At 37.7% G+C, this 17045-nt stretch overlaps 3 protein-coding genes across 4 annotated transcripts; 2 read left to right on the top strand and 1 right to left on the bottom strand.

Moving 5' to 3' along the window:
- Positions 1 to 3178: 3178 nt before the first annotated feature.
- On the bottom strand, positions 3179 to 6887 carry LOC103325160 (Tetratricopeptide repeat (TPR)-like superfamily protein). Of its 2 annotated transcripts, XM_008227305.3 has the most exons (3): positions 4173 to 6887; positions 3958 to 4026; positions 3179 to 3321 (listed from the first exon to the last, which is right to left on the bottom strand). In XM_008227305.3, the coding sequence occupies exon 1, from the start codon at positions 6743 to 6745 to the stop codon at positions 4268 to 4270; it is 2478 nt and encodes an 825-aa protein (XP_008225527.2). In that variant the 5' UTR covers positions 6746 to 6887; the 3' UTR covers positions 3179 to 3321; positions 3958 to 4026; positions 4173 to 4267. The 2 variants fall into 2 exon arrangements, with proteins under 2 accessions (XP_008225527.2, XP_088905064.1); XM_089048938.1 differs by lacking the exon at positions 3958 to 4026 and having other exon boundaries at positions 3182 to 3321.
- A 658-nt stretch (positions 6888 to 7545) lies between these two features.
- LOC103325161 (Metallo-hydrolase/oxidoreductase superfamily protein) lies at positions 7546 to 12060 on the top strand. Its single transcript, XM_008227306.2, has 10 exons — positions 7546 to 7917; positions 8007 to 8142; positions 8374 to 8501; positions 8920 to 9067; positions 9157 to 9262; positions 9927 to 9985; positions 10615 to 10650; positions 10727 to 10836; positions 11024 to 11085; positions 11595 to 12060. The coding sequence occupies exons 1-9, from the start codon at positions 7754 to 7756 to the stop codon at positions 11079 to 11081; spliced, it is 945 nt and encodes a 314-aa protein (XP_008225528.1). The 5' UTR covers positions 7546 to 7753; the 3' UTR covers positions 11082 to 11085; positions 11595 to 12060.
- An 897-nt stretch (positions 12061 to 12957) lies between these two features.
- On the top strand, positions 12958 to 14657 carry LOC103325162 (uncharacterized). The gene is made up of 3 exons (XM_008227307.3): positions 12958 to 13260; positions 13349 to 13414; positions 13969 to 14657. The coding sequence occupies exons 1-3, from the start codon at positions 13087 to 13089 to the stop codon at positions 14488 to 14490; spliced, it is 762 nt and encodes a 253-aa protein (XP_008225529.2). The 5' UTR covers positions 12958 to 13086; the 3' UTR covers positions 14491 to 14657.
- The last annotated feature ends 2388 nt before the right edge of the window (positions 14658 to 17045 follow it).

A 17045-nucleotide genomic window follows, 5' to 3' on the forward strand; every position in this document is an offset into this window, starting at 1 on the left:
CAATTTTTTTCTCTTAAATTTCTTGTTAAAGGTTTCCTAATTTTTAGATATTCCTTTAAAGATCATTTCCGTAAAAATCACTTGAATCCGAACTATTAACCACTCAATTCAATACTTGAATCCGAAACTATTTGACTACTTATATTGAGGGATCCCTCAAATAATTTTATTTGAGGGACGCCCTTTAGGGTACCCTACAATTTTTTTTTCAATGATCCAAATCATCTATTTTTTAGGTCTTCATTCATAGATCATCCTTATAAAAAATTAGACAAATCGGAAACCATTTCGACATCCAATTGTGTCCTACAAAATCAATGAACACGGTACTTCAAGAAAATACTAAAATTTCAATAAATCAATTGAATGGTCAAATGATATCGGATTCAAGTGATTTTTTGTAGAAATGATCTTTGAATGTGTATCTACAAAATAGACGGATTGGATTAGTGAAATACAATCCAGAGTGGGCCCTACAAGGGGTGTCCCTCAAATAAGCTTATTTGAGGGATCCCTCAATGGAAGCTCTCTGTATATATATATATCATGATTGCTTCTGTTCTGTATATGGTACTATTTAGATGGTATGGTGGAACAATAATTTAACAATGTACTGGCAAAAAACCCTAGCCGCTCTCTTCCTCTGTGAGTCCTAAAGGAAAACTCCATAGAAGGGGGAGGAGGAGGAAGCGTCAATGCCCCTCCTTCCCCTCCTCTCTTCTCGTCTTTTCCTTTTAGGTTAATGAATAAATCCACTGGGGCGTTTGAAAAAAAAGCCTCTTATGGTGGTTTCTTTTGAACCATGGTTAGATTGAAGTTCTCCATCACCCCTTTTAGTTTATGTTCTCAATTAAATCATGCTCCCAAAATCCGCTCCCTGATGTCGCTCATGTTCTCTAAATTTGATTCTACATCGTCTCTAAATTGTTCTTTGACAAAGTTGTTGTTTTCGTTTATTTGTTCGCTCTTATGCCCAAGTAGATTGTTGGAAATCATATTTTCCCCAGATCTATTACGGATGCGGTGGTGGGTGTGGCCGCGACAGCGCTTCATCAGGTGGTGGTGTTAGGGTTCGTCTAGGCTCATGGTTTGTTTTAGGATTTTGGTTATGTTGGGTTTGTGGGCTTTGTTTGGGCTTATGGTTAATTGTGGTGATGTAGACTAGTAGTTTTAGTGCGGCTTTATCAAGTAGTGATGGTATCGTTGAAGTTTATCTAATGAAGTTTCAATTTGATAAAATTAAAATAAATAAATAAATAAATAATAATAATAATAAAACAATTTACTGACAAAGTGTTAGGAGGTTAGGTGAGGAAAAGGATGGCTGATACCTCAAAAGGGGACACTGCTTGGCACAAGTTGATTGATAAGAAAAAGCTTTGTCTTCACCTCTCTACTTTACAACACTTGTGCTGCTAATAACCATCATTCTTTCAAGCAAAGCTAAACCTCAGTGCAGAGAGAGAGAGAGAGAGAGAGAGAGAGAGAGAGAGAGAGAGAGAGAGAGAGGCATAATTGATGCCACGAGAAAGCATAACCTGGCGGGGCCAATAAAGAGAGCAAATCCCGTATTGCTAGTGGCAACTTGAGACTTTTCAATAATAATAAACATAATCAAATATATTTCCTCACGGACTTTGTCTGCTGTTTTTGTGATGTGGTCCAAAAACATAACCCAGAGACGAAGTGTAAATGGAGCTTCCATATGTATCAGCTTGATCACACATGCTGGTCTTGCTGTTTGGTGTCTCAAGTTCTGCATGCATCACTTTGGGCTATTTATTTTAGCATTAAAGCAGCTTTTAGGTTTGACCACATTGTCTGCCCAAGGCAGCTTCAATCTAAGTTCAGGCTGTGAATTAACCCAGTTATATGATTAACGTTGCCTCAGCAAAGATTGAAAAGAACAAATGCTACACTGATACTAATACTATTTCAACCCTTTTTGTGCATGTAATATATGGCCTTTTCATTAATCAAATTCAAGTTCTTGCATTTATAAAAAAAAATCCAAAATACGGTTCGAGCATATGCTTCCAACAAGAATGGGCTCAGTCTCTCAGACATCTTACATGACAGGACACAACGTGGGCAGAGACTAAATGCAGAGCTGGTGTTTTAGTTCCACACAAGATTCATCAGGTGCTTCAAACACTAATGTAACTTGGGTAAACAAAGATTAGTCACAAGTTAATATGAATGATGATATTAAGCTAAGATTAGTGACAGATTAATATGAACAATGATATTAAGAAGCAATTATGCATGCAACAATAGATTTTTTTTTTGACAATGGGATATTCTAAATTACTCTAACGTAGGACATGGTGATCGAACTCGAGTACAAAGGGGCGGACATACTACATTGGCCAACTGACCCAACTCCCACAACAGTAGAATATTTTGTAGTGGGATAGGTTGGCCATGAAGCAGACATGCTAGGAAGTTCCATGTGTGGTGTGGTGTGGTGTGGTGTGGCTCTCAACATAAAGACGCCCTTTTTATATCCTTAATGCAAAAGTAAAGCCCCCCCACAGCATATATATTCCTACACGAAGATTGCTTCCACCTTTTCATCTTTCCAACTTGTGTTGAATGTGGATATGCAATTATGAGATGGCCTCGATAAGCAACACTAATCAACAAACCCTATTTTTGGTTCCATGATAAACTCTCCGATAAATATTTTAAAGTACTATACATTTGGTTTGCATATGAGATATGATCAATAATGGAGGAGACAATATTAAAAGTTGTCAAGTGGATCACGTGTAGAGGGGACCTTTCAACAATTTCCAGAAAAACCATGCTTTCTGTCTTTCTTTTTGTACAATTGATTATAATTCCAGTAAGCAACAAATGAGCAGAAACGAAAATAGGAAGGCCACTCAACAACATTTTGGCTGACAATTATTTGTTTCCTTTTACATATTGAAGAAAGAGTGGTGGGGGTTAGGATTATCATGTACACATTGGAAAAACTAGGACCAAAACTGTCAATCTTCCAAATGCTATCTAACTAGGCGCTGGAATCTGTTACGAACTTATGAGTTAATGAAACAGTCTCCTGAAACCATGAACTGAAAGCTCAAAAAAGCGAATCTTTGAAGGCAAGCCTCTGAGATAACCAGAAAGTGATTCCTCTATATGATGGCACAACTGGTGTTGTCAAACATGCGCTCCCGAACATGTGCATAATCATGTAATTGCTGTACTGAGTCTCTTATTCCACTGTCGGGTTCCATGTGCACAATGATGTAATTGCAGTACCAAGTCTCTTATTCCACTGTCGGGTTCGATTACGAAGTATATGCGCATCGCCTGCCAAAAAAAAAAAAAAAAGGAATTGCATACTTGATGTTAATAGAAGAACTGAGTTATGAAGCGAAGGAAAATATCAGATTGCTGTTCTTTGCATTTCATATGACCTAAGGAATTAACTACAGATTGGAAACTCTGGACTGTAACCTGACCCTCTGACTCCTTGCAGTTGAAAACACCCTCTCAACCATGCATTCATGTCGGTCTTCTCAATTCTAAATGCAGAAAGGGGATCAATATGCTTTCAACGTACTTACAAGGGACAAATTTGAGGGTTCAGTTTCCTTACTGGAAACAATCACCTCTCCTGACTACCTCACCCTTGGCATGGAAGTTAACGCAGTAGGGGTCAAGTACATGATTCCGTATCTGAGCCCTTAGTCTCTATCACATGTTCTTTAACATCACTCTGTTTTTCCGGTTTTTTCTTTTCTGTTGTTTTCTGTAAAGAAATAATTTACATTTTCCTTTTGGGTCAAATGGCTGGACTACACACAACACGGGGTTGAGAAGAACTATCATGTCCTTAAACCCCTAATCCACCTTTGCCTGGATTTGAACCACTTTCTACCATATGCTTACAAAATGAAATTTCTTTATTTAAAGGAAACTTTATAGAAACTGAAGAAATCTTACGAGGTAAACGTTCCCGTCTAATCAAAATATTCAGATGAAGATCCAACGTTGTAAATGTTCCCTCCTCATCTGTAGCCAAATACCAACTCTATCAGATGTGCATGTTCTGAATCTACAACTAACAGATAAATACATTCTCCGAACAGAGCAGAAAGCTAGGAAAACACAAAGAAAAAATACAAATGGGAAATCAATAAAGAAGAATAAGGCCTTACCATATTAAAGCCCTCGAAGACAGAATCTCAACAGCAGAGAATGCTGAGTGGAGAAAAATTATACTCTTCGCAGTCTGAGCTCAGAACAGTTCTCGTTAGCTTTGCAAATGTTCCTGATGTTGGTGTGATAGGCATCCACGCTCAACAAACCGTAACATAAGGTTGTCTGCCTCTTTGGAGTTTCCTTCTGACATCAGTCTCTTGGTCACCCTCTCACACAACTTCAAATCAGGAATCAGATTCCGATTGAACATTCGACAAGCCACTTTGTATGCTGATAGAGGAGTCCCTTTTCTCAAATAACTATCCACAAGAACATGGCATGTCTTAGCATCAACTCTTGAAGCTGTTCTCAACACCTTACCCAGTAGTTTATCAGCCTCCTCAAGCTTCCCAAAACTACAAAGCTTCTCAATCACTTGATTATATGCTGTTTTGCAATTTTGCCTTAAGAACATCTTCTCCAATAATTTTACTAAATCGTCCACCCTACCCGTTTGACAATACCAGTGGATGACTGTCCTGTATGTGACTGGAGTAGGATCCAATCCCTTACCCAGCATCTCAATCATAAGTTTGGTTGCCTCTTGTATTCTACCTTTCTTTCCCAACGCATTGATCACTGTTGTATAAGTGATTGCGTCTGGATGTTTGTTGCTGAGATACATGTCATCAAGCAATGACAAAGCAGTTTCCAAGTCATCCTTTTGACAATATCCATGAATAACAGTTGTAAAATTGACAACATTAACAGCACACCCCTTGTTTAGACACTCCTCCATGAAACGTTTAGCCTCATTTATCTTCCCTTCTCGGCAGAGAGACTGAATTAGTAAATTAATTTCAACTGGGTTAGGGAGAAAACCCTTATTAACCATTTCTCTGACCATATCACAGGCCTCAACCAGTTTCCCTTCCTTACGGAGTCCATGCATCAGAACACTATAAGTGATGGCATTTGGTGTCCACCATTCTTCCTCGCTCATGTTCATCATCTCTCTTGCCTCTAATGAGTTCTGACTACGACAAAGCCCGTTTAATAAAGCCGTATATGATACGGTATTTGGCTTGCAACCATGCTTGTACATGTGCTGAAGCATCTTTTTAGCTTGATCCACCTTTCCAAGCCGGCAATAGCCGTTGAGAACAGCAGTATATGTTACAACATCTGGTGTGCAACCTTTTGCGAACATTTCATTCACAATTTCTTTTGCCATGTCAATCCTACCATCCTTACAGAACGAATGAACTATTGCACTATACCCAACCTTATCGAACCGAAATCCCTTCTCTTCAGCTTCCCTTAAAAACTCAACAGCCTCATCTCCATAACCATGCTTAGAAAGCATATGGACAAGATTATTATAAGTAACCTGGTCTGGTAATAATCCACCATCCTTGGTCATCTTCTCAACCAATTCCCTCACTTCTTTGACCCTTTTCTCCTTACAAAGGAAACCCATCACAGTATAGTAACTAACTTTATCCGGAGGGCACCCTCTGCTTGGCATTTCATCAATCAGCTCCAATGCATCTTCAACACGATGCACCTCACAATACCCCTTTATCAAGCAATTATAAGTGACAACATTTGGTGCAATTCCTACAAGTTGCATCCTTTCCAAGACCCTCAACGCCTTCTCCAACTTATTCCCCATCACCAAAGCATGAATTGCAGTGTTACATATTGACACATTAAGCTCAACCCCAGCTTTCTGCATCAACGTCAACACACGCATGGCATGCCTCAACTTGCCGGCCCGGCTATACGAAACCATCACATAGCCAAAAGCTTCAGGGCTACGCTCAATTCCCCTGCGGGCCATGAGCCGAAGAACCCTCTTAGCCCCTTGGCACAACTTAGTCTTGCTAAGCACCTCAAGCATTGCACAGTACACAACTGGGTAATGTTTATACCTCCACTGCCTATCAGCCCAATAGAAAAATTCCAGAGCAACTCTCTCATCAGCCTGAGACCTCAAAACAGCACAAACTTGCCTTGCCTTCAGGCTTCTTAACAAGTTCCTTAATTGTCCTTCAAGCTTTGGGTTCCAGCCTGACCTAAGCTCAAGTAACCTGCAAACCTCTCTCACCAATGGGTGCCTAAACTCATCTTCATCTCCTTCAACTCTAACAAAGTTTTCCTTTTGTTCATGAACCCTATTCGACGAACCAAACACCATTAAATCGTCGTCGTCGTCGTCGTCGTCACTATTCTTTTCTTCTTCACCATCAGGCTCTTCAATGTCATCAAAGATACCAAATTTAGAGCTTTGATAATCTTCGCAATCATTCTTCGTACTTCCTAAGAAACTCCAGTCCCCCAAATCTGGAGCACCCAATTTCCCAACTCCATCATACCCATTACTGGTAGCATCAAAATCATCACTTTCAACAGAACGAGCTTTGATTTTAGAGTCAAAATCAGAACTGGGGTCAGAGCTTCTTGAAGAAAATGATGAGAAAAATGCAGCAAGCTCCACACAGGTTAATGGGTGCTCAAAAAGATGGCTGGTGGGTTCAAAGGCAATTGCTTTTCCGATTCTAAGGTAACAACTACGACCAAAGAACATTGCAGTTACTATTCCAAACAAAAGATGAATAAAAAAACCAATCTGAGATGAACAATTTGACCAGCGAATGTGACTAGAAAATGTTTGTATGAACTAGGTAGGAACTGTGAAGAAGAAGAAGAGGAAAAAAAGAAATGAAAAAGGGAAATGGCGAGCAGGTACAAAACGACGACGTATTCATACGTTACATGCTGAAAGTATAAAAAGGCGCGGGCTCCCGATGCATAACAATCCCAACCCAAGCCCGTCCACAACAATGTCAGCCATATTGTTTTGGGGAGCTTCTAAAGTGAGGAGTTAAAGTGAGGCCGATCCGATCAAAACATTTAAAATATTTAAGTCTCATGATTTCTTTACATTTGTTGATGGTGAGATTTGACCTCCTCAAATAACCTCCTCACTTTAAACCCTCATTATAGCCTTTCCGATTCTTTTGAGCCTTGTGTTTTTTCCTCTCCTCTTGCTTACAGTCCCTAATTTTTTTTATAGGCTTGATTATTGTTTTCCAATGGGCTCGAATATCAGTCTTAATTTATTATTTGAAACTCAAATTTTCACACTTAACTTAAATTTCTTAATTTATTACGTCATTAATTTAACGGTCTTGCAAATTGAGTAGACGAAAAATGGTGAAATAGGACATGAAGTAAAGTTCAGTGCGAAATTTTGAGTTGTAAGCAATAATTTGAGAGCATGAAGAACAACAGTAATTAATCATTAGCAGAAAATTAAGAACAAAAATGGAAAAACGTAGAAATTAGAAAGCCTATTTATTTATTAAAGCCTAAATAAGATTCTTCAGTCAAGTTTTTTTCCTACCAACCTGCCAAGTAAATTAACGTAGATACATAGAGCCAATAATTCTACGCCACGTAGACAGACGCCCACCGATAAGACCGTCGCATTTCCCGGGCCAATGTGCAAACCAAATATTCCCTTTCCTTTGCGCCACCTCTCTCCTTTCTCTCTGAAAAACTGAAAACCTCTTCTTCCGACTTAGACTCTCCAATGGCGGCCGAGGACCACAATGGCGGTCGATCGGCGCTGATCTTCCTCGGGACCGGGTGCTCGAGCGCCGTCCCCAACGCAATGTGCCTGATCCAGCCCTCCAATCCCTGCGACGTATGCCCTCAGGCGCTCTCCACCCCCCCGGACCAAAACCCAAATTACCGGTAATTGAAGTTCAGATCTGTCATTGTGTACTTGTTTGTTTGCCGAGAATGTTGAGGAAAATGAACATTTGAGTGATTTGTGTTTGCAGGTGCAATACATCGCTTTTGATTGATTATTGCCCAAGTGATGGCAAGCACTGTTATATATTGATTGATGTTGGAAAGACGTTCAGGGAGCAAGTGATTCGATGGTTTACTCGCTATAAGATTCCTAGAATTGATTCTGTGAGTTTTCTTTATGCACATTTTTGTCTCTCGCGTGTATGGTAGCTAGTTATTATTTTCAGAACATTTGGCCTATTAAAATCAATGTTTTAGACGAATGCATGTTTATTTTTTGGCTTGGATAGTTGTACAAGAGTTCAACTTTATTTACAACACTATACGTTTCGTTTTGTACTTGAAAGCTTGTTAATGCTGGGACTTTATAAGAACTAATTTTTGTATTAACTGCAGATTATTTTGACTCATGAACACGCTGATGCAGTTCTTGGTCTGGATGATATACGTGCCGTTCAACCACATAGTCCCACAAATGACATTGACCCTACTCCCATCTACCTAACTCAGTATGCAATGGAGAGGTACTTTGGGTGAACTTGGATATTGTTCTGTTCAACCGTTTTGACCAACGTCAACTCCGTTTGCTTTTTTGTTTTATCTAGATATAATTGTGATACTGACGACCATATGATTCTTTGATGTGCTCTTGGTATCTAGTTGCTCCATCTGCTTTCATTGAAATAGTTCCTAGAGCAAATTTTTTTGGACGTATGAATGTAAAATTTTCCACCATGATAGATTGGTCATGGCAACACGAGCCTTAGTCTGCTTTCATGAATGCAGACTCAAAACTTAGGATTCACATCATAAAATGAAAATTATAGATGTTACTCATGAGAAGACTACTCTAGGCATTTTATCTGATTTTTGTTTTTTGTCATTCAGTTTTTATGTCTAAATCGCAGTTCACCTTATTATGCTTGTTGTACCTTTGAATAGCATTGCAGAGAAATTTTCTTACTTGGTGAAGAAAAAAGTTGAGGAAGGAAAAGAACTGAGACGAGTAGCACAGCTTGACTGGAGGATAATTGAGGAGAATTGTGAAACATCGTTTGTTGCATCTGGCCTACAATTTATTCCTTTGCCAGTTATTCTCGCCAAACCTGTTCTAGTCAGACATGAATATCCTATTCCTTGTTTATCTTCTAGTTTCATACTGCTATTCCTCAAATGTAGGTGATGCACGGGGAAGATTATGTCTGTTTGGGTTATCTATTTGGTGAAAGATGTAGAATAGCCTACATATCTGATGTGTCTCGCTTTCCTGCAAGCACAGAACATGGTGAGTGTTGATTAGTTCCTTGTACTTTAGGGATATTCCTTATACTATCAGTGCACATTGAATTTTATACCTTAATTAGTTAAGTACCCTTAATCATCTCAATCATGATTAAGAGAAATCTGAACTTTGTTAGAGTATTTGAAGATAAGATGTTTAGGATCCCTTCTTAGAACATCGTCCTATTATCTGAGTTGGTTTTTCCCTTTCTACTCCCAACTTCACCAACAAAGCACTGGGAGAAACCCTTTACGAAGGAGAGTATGAATACTATGGGTCATTTTATCCCTTCCATTTTAGTTTGTACTTTTGTGATGAATCCATTAATATATGCAGAGATAATGATGACAGGTTATCTATCACTTTTAATAAGAAAAATGTTTTATTAAGTGAATTAGTTCATTGGCTACGGGGATTGTTCCTTATGGAGAAGCATTTCGTTGAAACTTTCTCAGCCTGTAGTAGGGACAGTCAGTTTTTGACATAAAAGGCCTTCCCAAAACATCTCGTGGTGTGAACACCACCCCCCCCACCCCTCTATGTAGTTCACCATTGTTTTTGTCACGTGTAAATATTGATGTGCTTTGTCATTTTCAAGGCATTCTCTGTGTTTATTTGGAAAAATAAAAACGTACATTTGAATTTATATTCTGGCCTAATTTTGCAGTCATTTCAAAAGATGGAGCTGGGCAGTTGGATCTTCTTATCTTGGACACTCTATACAAGGTCAGTAGAAAGTCTGTTTTCACACACCATCATTTGTACAGTTATTCTGACTCACCCTTGTAGGCATGGAGATTGCATTTGGGATAATACGCATGCCATGCAAGTAAAATAATGTCTCTCAACAGATGCAAATGTACAAGCACAAGCATAGACACATGTGCACAAATTCACGGTGCTTGGTTCTAGTCAGATTTTTTTTTTTGCCAGTCAGTTCTACATTCTCTTTTGGAAATTTTATAGGGAAAACTATATCTTCCATTTCATTCTGTTACTCCTCCATTGCAACTCTCTTGCTTTTCATCCTCTCACTCCTTCCACCACCAACCCCACCATCTTGCTTTCTCTATTTGGGCAGCCCCTAAGTCAAGGATGCTGCCATGGCATCCCCCAATTGATGTTTTTCCATTTATGTTGTCCTTTTAGGAAATTTCGTAGTGTCATTCTAAAATATAATTGTATATTTTCATTCATACATCAATCTGCATTCGTGTATACTAGCGGAAATTGTGATTTCAAACTCTGCTAACTCATGTCCGTCCTTTCATTTTTGGAGGTTCGCTTGTCTTGCATTTCCTATTATTCTCAAGGCATATTCTTCATAATCTGCTTTGCCTTTTGTTTCATTGCAGACTGGATCCCATAATGTTCACCTTTGCCTCCCACAGGTTTGTTTTTTGCACTAAAAAACATCTGCATTTCTTATAGCCAAATGTTCGTGCTTGTGAACTATAATGTTTGCAGACTCTTGAAGCTGTGAAGAGGATTTGTCCAAAACAAGCCTTGTTAATTGGAATGACTCATCAATTTGATCACCACAAGGACAATAAATTTCTTACGGAATGGTCTGAGAGGTAAGAATTATGATCACTTTCCTTTATTCAATTGGATAGCAGTCCCAGTGTTCTGTGGCATTAATCTTCTAGCTTTAGTTTAGAGTTAAGACTAAATTGAACAATTTGTAATGCACTTTCTGTATAGGTGAGAAATATCGCGACTTAAGAAACTTATGCTTTCAGCATTTCTGTTGTTTGAATATAGGGAAGGGATACCAGTGCAGCTTGCGCATGATGGTTTGAGAATCCCCATGGACCTATGATAAGGTGTGCTTGCATTCTTAGAACTCTTTCAATTAGTCGGGCAATTTGTGAATTTTGGTATTAATGCAAGTACATATTTGAACTGCAAAGAATACTGAGAAGTTAATTAAATGGACAATGAAAATCTGGTTCTTATTATAACTTATTTAAAGAATATAATATGACAATTTTGTTTCTTTTGTTTCCTTTATTTTGTTCTTTCTTTTCTGTTCTCCTTTCTGTATATCTGCTCCCTCTTAACCTAGCAAAATTGTACATCCTTCATCGATGGAGTGATGTTCCTCGTTGAATCCTTTCCTCAACCTCCCTCCAACTGAGACCACATGCATCTTTGAGTTTTTAAGTGATGTGAAATGAGAACGCATAACAGTGGGATTCGAATTGAACAGCATTAAAGTCGTTTGAACTAATGAATTAAAATATATTTTTGTGTCTCGTGTTATCTTTTGCAAATATCAATAGGGTTGTAAGATGAACAAAACTGCTCATGTTTTTCGATGTTATACATGCAGGTTAATGTAGGTGTGTTTTAAAATGATATATAGTATATACTATATACAGTTTCCATCCCATGTTGATGGGAGGAAGCAGATGCAATATTCTTGAAGCTCACCTTATCGTTGCAGTGACTGAAGAGGTAAAATAATTTTACTAGGATTAGGAAATTTATGCTCAAAAAACTCGAATTATGATGTGAGCCTTGTAATTTTCTTAGCCGGGGATTGATGAATCATAGTTATTGAAGAGAGTGGATATAAATTTGGAGGCACCTCAAAATTTAAAGCTATGTTAGAGCAGGTGGAGCTCCTGGAAACACTTGCATTAAATATTTCTTTTCATTTTTTCCACTCGGATAAGTGTTCAATCCATGGAATTCTGTAGTTACTTTTTCTTTGTAACAACAATGGAGGGAGAGGAATTCGAATTTATGAAATCTTTCATCGATGGAATAAAACATCGCACTAGATTAAGAGCTAATTAGTAATAATTCAAATGATGTGATGATTGCAGTGTACAAATTTGATAAACAGATTTGGTAAGCCTCACGAGGAACAATAATTGAACACTATTAGTTTAAGGTTTCGAAGCTTGAGCCAAATTATAATTATGTTTTAGGCAAAAGCTTCTATTAACCGTCATCATATGGCCATTCTATGCCTATGAGTAAAAGCCAAAACATGCCATGCGATGTAGACTTCGGTGGAACTGTGGAAGCATGGCGCTTTGATGAAGAAATTTCAGGAATCTCTGGTACGGTAGAGAGATTAGACAGAGACTTGTCCTTTTTTAGAAGGCATCCTTCTGGTTGACCAGTCAAACCCATTGTTTTTGTGACTGCCAAAATTCTCCAACTAATCAAATTTCTTGGGATTTCATTGCTGACATTGCCACCATGACTCATTTTCATTGTCCAATCAGAACGTGCCACCTGTGTGTAATATGTCAAAGAGCATTAATTTAAAAAAATTCATGAAACATAGGTTTTATTAAGTTTGCCATCTCCCCTTAAAATATAATTGTATCAATAAAAAAATATTGGTAAAAGAACATAAGCAGCTCGCTAGTTTTTCCAACTACAAGGTCCTGGAAAGTCTTGACCCGACAACACCCATTTCTAATTATATTTCTCAATAATACTTGATATAAAAAGAGAATTCGAAAACATATTCCATGCATTTTTCTAATGTTTTTATAGTTAAATTTAGAACGTAAATTCAACAACTCCATCCATCTAGAAAGAGTCAAAGCATGCACAAGACTAAAATGCCAAGTCTTTTTAGTCTCCCTTTCGCCGCTTCAACACAAGCCAAAAGAAAGACGACCAGGCAAACTGCAATGACCCTTTGATCAAGTTTCATTTTCCAAGCTTTCCAACCACCCCGTACTTAATAAGGCCACAACTTTCCCACACTTTCTCGTCGAAGTTTCCAGTTTTCTGCTTTTGATTATTTTCACACATACACACATAGAAAGCTAGAAGAGGAAAGAGAGAGAGAGTAATTTATGGCATGCTTTGTGCCTTTCAACAACAGGAATTTGGACATAAGTATCTTCGTGTTCAGACCAACTGTTGTGCTGGTTGATGACCTTCTTAATGCCCTCAAACAATTCTCTTTGTGCACTGAGTCCCTTGGCTGTGTACAAAGCTCCATCTTGCAGAGCATCCATGGAAATATGGTATGTTTAAAATAATATTTTTGTTTAATTAATTTCATCTCAGTACGTAATTTGATATTAATCTGGTTTCTTTCCCCTTGATATTCAGATCATATGGTTTGGAGCATGGCTGAAGAGATCTTGTGAAAACAAGGACTCATTGACTGCAAGCCTTGTAAGTCCAGTTACTAGCTACTCATACCTTGCTCTTATAAATTCTTTTCTAGTTCTTTTTCTTTTTCTTTTTCTTTTTTCAAGACAAAAAAGGTAGCTTGCTTGCTGTCATGTATGCCGTTACGGTGTCGTTTTAATCTTGATATATGCATATTACTTGGAGATGGAGCAAACCAACTAAGCAATCAATGGATTTTACTCCAAAAACTTGTTTTATTAAACTTGGACTTACTAATTGAACTTGAGGAATTAATCCAAAGTCAATTCCATCAAGAACAAAGATTTAAAATATCCAATAGCCAGAAATTAGGGTTAGGATTTTAGTGCTTGTATCTTGCATTACTCCATAAAATTGTTCCCTCTTATTATGCATATAAAGTAATGTGTGCGCATTTCGTCATGCCTGCTGAATTGCCAACGAGTGCGTTGTTGAAATCCAACAAGCTACGAAACGCTTTTGATCATGTCACAATTTTGAAAGTCATCAAAACCATTCATTGCAAATAACTTTTTCCCCCATGTTTCTCATAGCTAGTGATTTTTCTTCCCATTCAGCTCTCAATGTTAACAAACATGTCGAGCATGGCTATCTTACTCGAACACTCCTTCTTTGATGCGTACGGCGGAGAATCAAGAGACAGGTCTTGTGCTGCAAAATTTTGCAGAGGTGACACGGTGTCAATGAGCACAGCGGTTGTCAATGGCGGCAACATGAACAACGTCTCTTACGCATGCTTAGCGATGTTCAAGTCCGGTTTCCAGAAGATGGAAGGCGTGGCTGCCGGTGTTTGCTTGAAATGCCAAACCAAGCCAAGAATTGCTTCTCTTGTTGTGTGGAAATCTCTGCAATATTGTTACTCATGGATTCTAAATTCAGACCAGAGAAAAGCAATGCTGCCCTATTTTGAAAGCGGGTCAATTGAGATTAAGTACGACATCTTTCGAGTGGTGTATGTCAGTGGTGACAATGATCTCAAGTTTCAGTTCTTCTATCCTCCTCATCAAATGTTGGAACAAACAACTGGAGGAGAAGGCAAAGAAGAAGGGCATCTAATGCAAAGCACTTCCATAGTATGATCATATACTTAATTAATTAATCTGAGCACTAGCTGGCCACTGATCAGATCATAGTTTTTTTGTAAACTCACCTATATATATTTATAAATGATATATATACCATTGTTACGAAATCTTTTTTCTTTAACTTGCAAGGCAAGTAATAAAAATATGACAAAGTTTATGAATGCATTGATTCATTAAGATTAGAATATAAACAATGGAAAATTCTTGTGTTCGAATCCTACTCTCCAATATCGCCGGTATGAAAAACAAAACAAAAACAAAAAATTTGCCAGCAAATTCTACATTTTTTTGCAGACAATTCGACATCAATATGGAAATCGTTTTAAGGACCCAATTAAGTAGTGGGTAGCTAGTCAGCCAATCTAAAGGCACCCACTAAAGCTTGGTTTGATGCCGGCATGCATATTGGTTGTGTCAAATTTGAACATTTGATGCTCTTTACAGTTTGGGATAGTCAAAAGTGCAGGCCAATATTGCATGACTTTTCAATGATTTAATGACCCTACTGTCATAAAATCTCTCGAAGAAAATTATAACCAAACAAATTGTCAAACTTTCCAAGACAATTCACCTTTGTTAGGTATATATCCCTTTGCTTTCTCTATCTCTATCTCTCTTTAAGAAACTAATGGCCTGCAATGAAATGCATCCAACTTTAAGTTCCTTAAAACAAGTTGTAAACCATAAACTAATGACTGAAAATCAAAGCTAAACCAACCTTATCCTTGTGTTGAGAAAAAAATAAAAAAAAGGAATCGCATAAGAATTAGCTTTTAAAAGAAGTGCTTCACATCAAAACAAAAGCTATGAAAAACTTTCAAAGATTAAGGGACCCATAAATCAGAAAGCCAAAAGGTCATTGTGCCCTTTTAATTCATTTCATATAGGGGTCAAAACAAACTTAGTATCCTCTGCCCCAAAAGGCCTAACACACTCCTTCTCCCTCGCCTAGTTTGTTCTTCTTCTTTTTTTGTATATAAATCTCTTTTGATACCGCAATATGTGCAAGTATTGATGCTGATGTAGTTTTCCATGGACAGCCATGTGGGTGCTTTTGCTAGGTCTTTACCCTGGTCTACAAGTTCTACAGCCAAAAGTCGGTAAAAGTTTGAATTATGTGACTAAAGGAAAGGAAACTAGGGCACAATTCAAAATTGACTACTACTTCAGTCTTTTTGCCTATACAATATGAAATATAATTTACTTTTGCTAGGTCCTCTACCTCTACCATTGATCCTACGCTTTTACAGAACAAAACCTCACATCAGTGCATTGAAGAAATAGGTGAGGTGATAGCGAGTTGTGTTTCCTAGGCCTAATTGTGGGTTTAACATGGACAGTTGGTTTTGCCCATAATTGAATAAGAAATTGTTAGTAATGCAATCGAGTATCAAGGCTCAGCCTTTTCATAACTCTTCTTATATATGCCCACATGCCATTTCACCCTATGATAGGCAATGAGCCTACAATCTGTCATCCGTTTATGTGTAAACTGAGTGCTAATTGTCCATACGTGCATAAGCGATTGTCAGTTGTTTATACATTATAAGAATTATAGAATTCACGATGCATCAACAATTACAATTCATGTAAATTTTAGAGAATCCCATCTAATATAAGCATCACATATCATAAGAAGGGAAATCATAAACAATCAACATAAGAAAATATATGTACATATTACTACAAATAAATATATATATAAATAATAATAAAAAAGAGTTGAAGATAAACACGTTTTAATGAAAGGAAAAGCATTGAATTGATTATGATGTGGTTTCTGAAATATTAAAAGCACAAATACTCCCATGATTTGCCACCCAACGAATGAGGCCTAAACAAACATGATGAGCACAAGAAAAAATAGCAAAACGGGGAGGTTAGCCGACTTCTCTAATCTCTGCCATGTGGAGAATGTGGTCAGAGAAGTAGGCTCATGAAGCAACATTTCAGTCAAATTTTCAAACATTTGGAAGAGCCAAGTGGGCACATTTCATCCATGGATTGATTATGCATTTGGACCATTTGACAAGGAAAACACAGCATGTGATGAGTAGGGCAACAAGTCACAATCCAATGGATCCATTGCAAATGTAAATTCACACATCCACATTTCAAGTTCTGCGTGAAGAATGTTTTTGGGGCTCAAATTCTTTTCTTAATAAATTGAAGAATCGTAAGTGCAGGACCCCAAGGATTATAGAAACAAAAAAAACGATGGGGGGACCCCCTTACTTTGCCTCCTAGGGGATAATGTTAATATATTTTGTTGATGGAGTAGTAGGGTTTTATATAGTGAGGGGGAAAACCAAGAGTGTTGGGATTCGAAGTCCTATTTACATAGATATTAGTATAATTTTTGAGTTAATATGTTGTTTAAATATTTTTGTATACAAGCAATTGTAGAAATTACTCTAATCGATGAGAGGAGGGTTTCAAACCACTGTCTGTTTTAAGTGATTTGTTACGTATGTGGAGGTAAAGTCAGGAATTAGGTAAACTAATGACCCAAAGAACAGGGTTTAAGGGTAGAAAAACTTTCTTGTTAC

This window comes from Prunus mume, linkage group LG3 (assembly GCF_029339155.1).
Source record: "Prunus mume cultivar Tortuosa linkage group LG3, ASM2933915v1, whole genome shotgun sequence".
In the NCBI taxonomy this organism is placed as follows: domain Eukaryota; kingdom Viridiplantae; phylum Streptophyta; class Magnoliopsida; order Rosales; family Rosaceae; genus Prunus; species Prunus mume.

What these genes read in the sequence shown, in the direction of transcription:
- LOC103325161 (XM_008227306.2), top strand. Translation starts at nt 7,754, where the DNA reads ATGGCGGCCGAGGACCACAATGGCGGTCGATCGGCGCTGATCTTCCTC. An exon ending in TCTTGGACACTCTATACAAG is followed by an intron (nt 9,986 to 10,614) that starts GTCAGTAGAAAG and finishes GTTTCATTGCAG; the next exon opens with ACTGGATCCCATAATGTTCA. An exon ending in CTTACGGAATGGTCTGAGAG is followed by an intron (nt 10,837 to 11,023) that starts GTAAGAATTATG and finishes GTTTGAATATAG; the next exon opens with GGAAGGGATACCAGTGCAGC.
- LOC103325160 (XM_008227305.3), bottom strand. Translation starts at nt 6,745, where the DNA reads ATGTTCTTTGGTCGTAGTTGTTACCTTAGAATCGGAAAAGCAATTGCC.
- LOC103325162 (XM_008227307.3), top strand. Translation starts at nt 13,087, where the DNA reads ATGGCATGCTTTGTGCCTTTCAACAACAGGAATTTGGACATAAGTATC. An exon ending in AGAGCATCCATGGAAATATG is followed by an intron (nt 13,261 to 13,348) that starts GTATGTTTAAAA and finishes CTTGATATTCAG; the next exon opens with ATCATATGGTTTGGAGCATG. An exon ending in ACTCATTGACTGCAAGCCTT is followed by an intron (nt 13,415 to 13,968) that starts GTAAGTCCAGTT and finishes CTTCCCATTCAG; the next exon opens with CTCTCAATGTTAACAAACAT.